The sequence below is a fragment of the Nicotiana tomentosiformis genome, chromosome 8 (assembly GCF_000390325.3).
Source record: "Nicotiana tomentosiformis chromosome 8, ASM39032v3, whole genome shotgun sequence".
Taxonomy (NCBI): Eukaryota; Viridiplantae; Streptophyta; class Magnoliopsida; order Solanales; family Solanaceae; genus Nicotiana; species Nicotiana tomentosiformis.
The window spans coordinates 103,543,125-103,553,189 of NC_090819.1; the positions used below are offsets into that span (position 1 = coordinate 103,543,125).

General features: G+C 41.3%; 1 protein-coding gene across 1 annotated transcript; it reads left to right on the top strand.

Annotated features, from left to right (window-relative positions):
• Positions 1-8,062: 8,062 nt before the first annotated feature.
• Positions 8,063-8,485, top strand: LOC138897929 (uncharacterized). Its single transcript, XM_070183953.1, has one exon. It carries the CDS (start codon positions 8,063-8,065, stop codon positions 8,483-8,485), a length of 423 nt encoding a protein of 140 aa, XP_070040054.1.
• Positions 8,486-10,065: the final 1,580 nt, after the last annotated feature.

The following is a 10,065-nucleotide window of genomic DNA, read 5'->3' on the forward strand; positions in this document are numbered from 1 at the left end:
ACATATCTTCTAGCCTATAGTTTCCAAGTACCGAGAGGTCTAGTTAAGAGAGTAAAGAAGAGTTAGAGACAATTTGATGTCCCGCTTGAAGTTCCTGAATAACATAAGGAAATGTATGGTGCTAGAAAGTTAAAGGAAGGTTGTGAGTACTATAAATAAATATGTGTAGGTCACAAGATAAAGTAAGGTAGAGAAACATGGTTTTAGGCGGACATGAGTAAGGATAAGCAGAGGTGATTGAGAAGCTGACGAGAATAGGTAAGGCCTCAGAATTAAGCCCATCAAAACAAGAGAACTGATGGTTTCCGTAAGTTATAAAAAAAATAACTCAGTATAGCCTGAACGAACTCAGAGGAGTCTAAGACTATGAGAAATTTGAAGAGATAAAATGTTGCCCTGGTAGTAGAATAATGGTGTAATTGTGATATATAAGAGGATAACGTTAAGGCTATTGATTGGTTAATGATTCAAAGAGGAGGGAAACTCATGAATTGCATGAGATTAGAATACCCCTTATAAGATGAATCACGTTGGGATGCGATGAAATACACTTATTGAAGTATAGTATCATCCCTAGATGGATCAAGAAAATAACTTCAGATGTTTCCTAATGAGACGTGATCCCTAAGGACAATGTATTATGTAAGAGGTTTCAAGTTATCAATGGTAGATTATAGATCCACATTAAGGTGAATCAACAATAGGCAGATACAAGTTCCAAAGTATGAGATGATATCAGGCCTTCATTTTTAAGATGAACAGTAATGAGGAAGAACTAAAGGACTTAGATTTATACATATAGGATAAGAAGCGAGAGGTAACATGGAGTTGGGTAGCAAACCTCGGCAATAATAAACGGAAGCAAGTGTGATAGTGTAGTATGACCTACCTAGATGTAGTAAATCAATAAGGATATATTTACAAGGCTACGAAACAAGATATCGCAACAGTCGTAAGTTTGACAAATTACCGAGCGAAGAACTTTACTACACCTATATACACTGGGAGGAACAACTTGTCATAGTTCTATATATGTTCCCAAAGTGAGGCCTAGAGATTGGCTAAAAGCTGGAGGAAAAGGAACAGAAGAGTCGCATAGGCACACATATAAGGATAAAGTCGTACAAGATGAATGACAGAAGGTCGCAATAATTACGAGGTTGGAAGGATTCAGACCAAAAGTCATGGTGTCAGAAGAGGCCTAAAGGGGGGAATGCCCTGGCCTATGGATTTATTCATAGAACAATTGCCTAGATGGAAAGGCCAGAAATAAAGTATTTATGAGAGCAATAGGTTATGAGACTGATAAGTGCACCAGTCAACATTCGAGGACGAATGTTCCAAAGGGGGGAATGATGTTACAACCCATGTTTTCGTACGTATGAGTCGTCATAAGTCAATTGATGTAAGCTCAGAAGTGAAATCATATTTGAAAAGTTTGCAAAGTAAGTTAATCATATTACCTCGGAGGTTACAAATATTAAAGATCATTAACAACAAGTACAAAGATGGTTGGAAGTTTCACAAGCTAAAGGAATTGAAAACAAATAATGTTTCGTCGAAAGTCGACAAATTGGGAATGTTATAACATGTACTTTTGGAGTGAGACAAGGGTGTTTAAATTGATAAGTAGGTTATGTTATGATTTATATTAGTCATATTACATCCGTGTGTTATGTTTTTAAGTCAAGCGAGTTGTGGAACAAAAGTCGATGAAAGTCATCACAAGTTACATTCATAAGTTTTACTGAAACTTTGAGTCAAATGTAACTGCAATTTTCTCCCAATATACTTAGAGTTATGGTGTGTTCCACCTATCAAATTAAAGCTCTATGAGTCTATTTTCCAACTCATTAAACCATTTGTCAATATGACATCGGAGTAGAGAGATATGTACATTTTTGCGATACTGCGCAAGCTGCTAGGTGACAAGTAGGTGTGTCACCTACTTGCTTAAATGAAAGCCCAAAAATGGGCCATTTCGGGTCGTCCAAAGAGGCCTTTTAAGGGCCTATTTTCTTCATATATTAGACTTAAAATAGAGCATAATAACCAGACATAAGCTCTGCAAAGAATCCTCCCAAAAATTTCCCACAAACCCTAATTGATTTTCTCTCCCTTTCAAGTTCCAATTGGAGGTAAAACTTAGAGTTTGAAGAACCAAGATAGGAGCTGAGTTATCCAACAAATAATGTGAGTTTACTGCTCTCTTTCATCCATTTTGTCTGCTGTAAATTCATGGTAAGTCGTTCTATACTTGTAAGAACTCACGGGATGGTGATCGGAAGCCGTGAGTTCGAGTTATTCACTTGTAGCGGACTGTTTTGTGGACTGTTTTGTGTTGCTGTTGGGCTGCGTGTTTTATTACTATTTTGTGGAGTTTTGGAGGAGGAAGGGGGTTTATAAACACCATATAAATGTAGGGTGGTTGGCTGGTCGTTCGTCATAACATTTTCGGGTCGTTTGACACTACTACGGTGGTCGTTTTGTGTACGAAGAGATTGGGGTGTGTTGGGCTGTTTTGTAGTATTTGATGGTGTATATAGGGCTGGAAAATGATGTATATATGTTGTTATTGTTCTGTCCTTGTATTGTTGGTGTTATCTTGAAGTTGGAGGAAGGGCATATTATAGGGGAGATGCTGCCCGTTTTAATACAAAATAGGTTTGTCGTTCGTTGTGCGATAGTTGTACCTTTCGTAACTTAACGATAGTATTATTATCATTCTTGTAGATTAAGGTGCGAAGAGGTGAGTTCAACTTGGTGATTGAAAAGATTGTGATAAGGTATGTTAAGGCTAAGCCTTCCTTCATTTTGGCATGATCTCGTAGCTACATGTGTTAGTAATGAGACAAAAAGAGAAGTTCATATTCATGAATTTATTCACACTATTCTAGTCTCAATAAGTTACAATATTATTCCTTATCGAGACTCTATATTCAATTTTAGTATTGTCTTCTTCCATTCAAGAGAGAAGCAAGCCTATATATACAGTATTACAGTATTTTCATTACCATCGAGCTATAATCGATGGGCAGGCCCCTATTGGGCAACCTCTGATCAGATGGTAAGTATATACCGAGCCTACTGTGGCCGAGCGCCTATGAGCGAGCCCAGAATGGCCGAGATACAGAGCCTAGTATGGCCGAGCGCCTATGAGCGAGCCTACTACGGCAGGGCAGTTACACATACCGAGCCTTATAGGGCCGGACAACTTTTTTACATACTATATGGAGAGAGTTGAGTCAGTATCAGCAGGTAAGCATATATTCAGATTATTTTTGACTCCCAGTTACATTTCGTTATTATATCATCAATTCAGTTTCAGCTTTCAGTTATTTTGTTGCCTTACATACTCAGTACATTATTTGTACTGACGTCCCTTTGTTGGGGACGCTGCATTTCATGCCTGCAGGTCCTGATAGACAGCTGGATAGACCTTCCCAGTAGACAGAGCCAAATATCAGCTTGGTTGGTAAGCTCCACTTCCCCGGAGTTACCAGGTCTAGACCTTGGAGTCTGTTATATATATACAGGTTTGATGGGTAGGTCGAGGCCCTGTCCCGACCATGATACAGTTCAACTATCTCTAGAGGCTTGTAGACAAGTCCTGTATAGTTTGTATAACAGTAGATGTTCACGGCGGCCTCCTCAGTCTGTACATTTATATATATGCGTTTTTGGGTATGTTTACCCCTTAGATGAGACAGACGATATTTTTAGATGATTCAGAATATGGTCTCATCGGCGTAGGTTGAGGGTTATTCCTCTAGAGTTCACAGTTACAGAGTGGTGCGCTCGGGCCGAGTATGGTACCGGGTGCCGGCCACGTCCCTTCAGGTTTGGGGCGTGACAACCACCTACCATACCGACAACACTCAACATGCATATTACCATTCACCTCCACTCTCCCGCCAAAACTACCCAAAGCCACGTCCAAATTTTGACCGCAGACCACCTAGACAATACACCCCAATTGCTGAACCCATAGCCCAATTGTATGAGAGACTGAAGGCCGCTGGTTACGTCACCCCTATTCCTGTTATTGTTGTGGAAAATCCCTCCCAATGGATCAACCCCCAACAAAATATGTGCTTATCATTCAGGCATGAAGGGTCATACCATTGAGGAGTGTCACACGTTGAAATACAAGATTCAGACGCTGATCGACACTAAGGTTATACAAGCAAAGGAAGTTGCACCAAATATTCGCAATAACCCTCTCTCGGATCACATAGGTGAGGGAGTGAACGTGATATAAATTGATGAGGAGTAGGATCAGGAAAGGTCCATTGGACGCATTTGAGAGGGAGACGCTCCTAAAACATCTTCGGTCACCCTCACGCATGTTTTGGTAAAAACCCAAGCCCCATTTGAAGTTGAGGTAGCTACACCCTTCACTGTAATGGTAGATCCCACACCATCTTACAAGTCTGATGCCATCCCATGGGATTATGTTGCGGAAGTAAGGAGAAAGGGATGACTAGGACTAGCAGAATTTACACACTTGAGAATCTAGGAGGAACGACCAAGGAAGCTGCACCTAAGTCGCCTGTTGTTGAGACTGGCACTGACGATCTCTGAAGGAAGATACAAGCAAGGGAGTACTCTGTTGTTGAGCACCTAAACAAGACTCCTGCTCAGATATCCATCTTATCACTATTGCAAAACTCAGACGCGTACAAGAATGCTTTGATAAAGGTGATAAGTGAAGCTTATGTACCTGCCAACATCACTAGTGGAGAGATGGCTAACATGGTCGGACTGGTACTAGAGAGCCACAAAGTCACTTTCCATGAATATGAGTTACCACTAGAAGGACTGAGTCACAACAGGGCGTTGCACATCACAGTGCAATTCAAGGATAAGTTCATCGCCAGGGTCTTGATAGATGGAGGTTCGAGTCTGAACATATGCCTATTGACCACTCTAAAGAGATTGGGTAAAGGCATGCGCGAGATACGAATGGGAAGCATGAATGTGAAGGCGTTTGATGGATCTCAGAGAGCCACTATCGGAGAAATCAACCTCGATCTACAGATGGGTCCAACTTGGTTTGATGTGAAGTTCCAAGTGTTAGATATATCTGCTACTTACAATCTATTGTTGGGACGGCCATGGATACATGCAGCCGGGGCAGTGGCTTCAACTCTACACCAGGCTTTGAAGTTCGAGTGGAATCATCAGGAGGTGATCATTCATGGATATGGAAGCAACCCCATCTACACCAATCAGACCGCTCCAGTCATCAAGAACAGGAGAAAGTTGGGTGGAGAAACATATCACCACATTGAACGAGTGGACGCAATTGAAAAGGATCTATGGTGGAGCAAGAAGATAGAAAGTATATTATTGTGGACAGGATATGAACCAAGCAAGGGTCTTGGTAAAAAGCTTCATGGGATCACCAAACCCGTATAACCACAGTATCATGGCATGACCTTTGGACTCGAATATGAATATACATGGCAAGAATATCAGGATTGGACACCACCGTGGCATGCCCCTTATTATCCGCTGGAACAACCTGTACCACCTTTGCACCAGACATTCCATCAGGCTGACATGATGTGGGGATCTGAGGAAGATGAGGTTTTGGCTGGCATGAGGAAGCTGTTTCTAGATGAAGAAGACATGGGCTGCAGTGCAATTATTGAGGAGGAGGAGGAGGAGAAGGAGGACCTTACTATTCAGACAATGGAAGAGGGAGCTGCTCTCAAAAACTGGACCGTTGCACCGTCCTAGGCTCGCCGAGTTCCTAGGTAGCCTGGCAAATTAGCATGAATTATTTTCAAATAGTTTTGAGCATTTAATACATTTTCAGTATTTTGTTTTGAAAAAATTAGTCGAGACATCGAGTCATATTTGTTGACATTTAAAGTTTTAATGCATTACTGCTTTCCATATTTATTATTATCTTTCTACATTCTTTTTAGCATAATTATTACATATCCCGATGAACCTACAACTGTGATATGTAATGCGACAATGCAGCATAAGGATAGTGATTCAGAAGATCTTGAAGATGATATAATACCTGAGGAAATTGTCAAAGAAGTAGAGAACTTTGAAAACAAACCGAAGTCTAATCTGGAAGAAACTGAGGCCGTTAACTTAGGGGATTCTGAAACAGTCAAGGAAACTCGTATAAGCACTCATCTATCACAGTCAGAGAAAGAAGGGTATATCAGGTTCCTAAAGGAGTATGAGGATATCTTTGCATGGTGCTACGATGATATGACTTATTTGAGCACATCCATAGTAGCTCATAAGCTACCCATCAATATCATGTGTCCACTAGTAAAGCAGAAGCTCAGAAAGTTCAAGCCAGATATGAGTTTGAAGATAAAAGAGGAGGTCACCAAGCAAATCAAAGCCAAGGTTCTCCGAGTGGTCAAATACCCAACGTGGTTAGCCAACATTGTGCTAGTTCCAAAGAAGGATGGGAAGTTTAGAGTATGTGTAGATTACCGAATTTTGAACAAAGCAAGTCCTAAGGATGATTTCCCGCTGCCTAACATACACATACTGATTGACAACTGCGCCAAGCATGAACTCCAATCCTTTGTGTATTGCTTCACAAGATACCACTAGATTTGGATGGATGAGAAGGATGCCAAAAAGACCGCCTTTATCACACCATGGGGAATATATTGCTATAAAATGATGTCGTTCGATTTGAAGAATGCTGGGGCCACCTACATGAGGGCCATGATGTGGACCGCGTATATCGGTCATGTGTGGTGACTATTGGGGGTCTAGAGACCCAAGTGAACCTTTTGCTGCTCAGTATGGTTGTCTTTGATGTGATATTGGGTATGGATTGTTTATCTCCATGTCATGCTGTTCTAGATTGTCACGCTAAGACGGTGACGTTGGCTATGCCAGGAATTCTGAGGGTTGAGTTGAGCGGTTCTATAGATTATGTACAAAGTAGGGTGATTTCATATTTGAAGGCTCAGTGCATGGTTGAGAAGGGTTGCCTATCTTATTTGGCTTTTGTGAGGGATGTATCTTACACAACATGATACACAAGGAAATAGAGGTGTACGTGGATGATGTTATCATCAAATCTAAAAGGAGTTTGGATCACATAGAAGACCTTAAGAAATTGTTTTATCTGCTTCGAAAATACAACTTGAAGTTGAACCCTGCAAAATGTGCCTATGGAGTCCCTGCTGGAAAGTTGTTAGGCTTCATCGTGAGTCACCGAGGTATCGAGTTAGACCCGTCAAAAATCAAAGCTATCCAGGACTTGCCACCGCCAAAGAACAAAACAAATGTGATGAGTTTTCTAGGGCGCCTCAATTATATCAGCCATTTTATAGCACAATCAACAGTGATATGTGCACCAATCTTCATAATGCTGAGGAAAGATGCTGCAACAAGATGAACTGAAGAATGCCAGAATGCCTTCGACAAAATCAAAAAGTATTTATCCAAACCCGTGTTGGTCCAGCCAGAACCAGGGAAACCCTTGCTGTTTTATCTGTCTGTGTTGGATGGGGCCTTTGGTTGTGTTCTAGGACAACATGATGAAACTGGGAGGAAGGAGCAGGCGATATATTACCTGAGAAATAAGTTCACGCCTTACGAAACTCGGTATACTTTATTGGAATGCACCTACTGTACTCTGACATGGACAACCCAGAAGTTGAGACATTATTTCTGTGCGTACACTACATATCTCATATCAACGATGGATTCGCTAAAATACATCTTTCAGAAACCCATGCCTACGGGTTAGTTAGCAAAGTGGCAGATATTACTGAGTGAGTTTGACATCGTCTATGTAACTCAGAAGGCAGTCAAAGGGCAAGCATTGGTGGATCACTTGGCAGAAAATCCCGTGGACGGAGAATACGAACCATTGAAAACGTATTTTCCCGATGAGGAGGTATCATTTGTAGGAGAAGATATTACCGAGGCATACGATGGTTGGAGGATGTTCTTCGACAGAGCAGCAAACTTCAAAGGAGAGAGTATCAGAGTTGTCTTAGTATTAGAAATCGGTCAACACTATCCAGTATCCGCAAAACTCAGGTTTCCGTGCACCAACAATATGGTGGAATATGAGGCCTGCATCCTGGGACTTAGGTTGGCCATTGATATGAACGTTCAGGAGTTGTTGGTAATCGGAGATTCCGATCTATTGGTGCACCAGGTTCTAGGAGAATGGTCTACGAAGAACACCAAAATATTGCCATACTTGCACTGTGTACAAGAGCTGATCAAGAGATTCACAAAGATAGAGTTCAAGCATGTTCCAAGGATTAAGAATGAGTTTACAGATGCATTAGCCACTTTATCTTCCATGATACAACACCTAGACAATAATTTCATCGATCATATCACAATAGGATTTCATAAGCAGCCAGCTTATTGTGCGCACGTTGAAGAAGAAATTGACGAAAATCTGTGGTTCCACGACATCATAAAATACTTAGAAAAGGGAGAATATCCAGAGCATGCTACACACACATAGAAGCACATGCTTCGAAGATTGGCCAACTATTTCTTTCAAAGCGGAGGAATTCTATATAGAAGGACTCCTGATTTGGGATTGTTGCGATACGTCGATGCAAAGGAGGCGTCAAGATTGCTCGAGGAAATACATGACGGAACTTGCGGACCCCACATGAATGGTTTCGTTCTGGACAAGAAGATATTAATAGCAGGATATTTCTGGATGACTATGGAAACAGACTGCATCAAATATGTTCAAAAGTGTCACCAATGCCATATACATGCTGATATGATACGAGTGCCGCCCAACGAACTAAATGCAACAAGTTTTCCCTGGCCCTTCTCTTCTTGGGGTATGGATGTTATCGGACCAATTGAACATGCTGCTTCAAACGGACATAGGTCCATTCTGGTGGCTATAGACTACTTCACAAAATGGGTTGAAGATGCATCCTATAAGGCTACCGTTTGCTTTGCTCGAGTATCGTATCACAGTTCGTACATCCACTGAGGCAACCCCCTATCTACTGGTTTATGGTACTGAAGTTGTTATTACCGCCGAAGTAGAAATCCCTTCCTTAAGAATCATACAGGAAGCCAAGCTCAGCGACGCAGAATAGGTACGGAGCCGGTATGAACAACTAGCTCTCATTGATGGAAAAAGAATGAACGCAGTATGTCACGGTCAACTCTACTATAACAGAATGGCAAGGGCTTTCAATAAAAAGGTCAGGTCAAGGAAATTCACACTGGGGCAATTGGTGTTGAAACAGATCTTCCCACATCAGGATGAAGCAAAGGGGAAATTCTCACCCTAACTGGTAAGGTCCTTACATGGTTCACCGAGTATTAACAGGAGGGGCACTTATACTTGCAGAAATAGATGGAAAGATTTGGCCAAAATCTATCAATTCAGACGCAGTCAAGAGATACTATGTTTAAGATTATGTACGCATTTTCTCTTTGATGTAACTGAACTACGCTTGAGCTGATTCCCATTTAAGAGGGGATACGTAGGCAGCCCTGTGGGTTCGGTCACATCATAATAAAATCTTCATTCCCCCTATGGTTAGAAACTGGGGCAGGATATCGAGTTTGCCCGACCTCATCATGTTTGGAATTGCCAAGGAATGTATCGCAGGAAGTATGCACTTAAACTGGGGCAGAATTTTGAGGAGGATCCTCAAAATTCCGAGTCAAGGAAGTTGCAATGTCTCAAAAGCGTGTCACAGTCATCAATTCAATAAATTATTTGCTCTCGTGCATTATCACATATTTCAAACAACTACATTTTCATAAATAATTTATCAAACGCATATTTTTCAAAAATTTTGTTTTTATAGCAGCCAGACGTTACTCGGGGTGACTCAAGCAGGGACTTTAGACGAAAGCAAAGGCGAAGCAAGGAATCAAGAGCACGAACTAACCTTTCCCCCGCAAAACCCACAATTTTTCTTTGGATGCAGACACAATGAACATAACAGGAACATCCGCAAATACATACACACAGCAAGATCACTATCTTCACACCGACAAAGGTCACCAAACACAAACACATCAAGCTAAGAAATACTTTATTCTCTCTCATTTAGTCATTGC

Coding starts and splice junctions, on each gene's coding strand:
- LOC138897929 (XM_070183953.1), top strand. CDS start 8,063: ATGGTGGAATATGAGGCCTGCATCCTGGGACTTAGGTTGGCCATTGAT.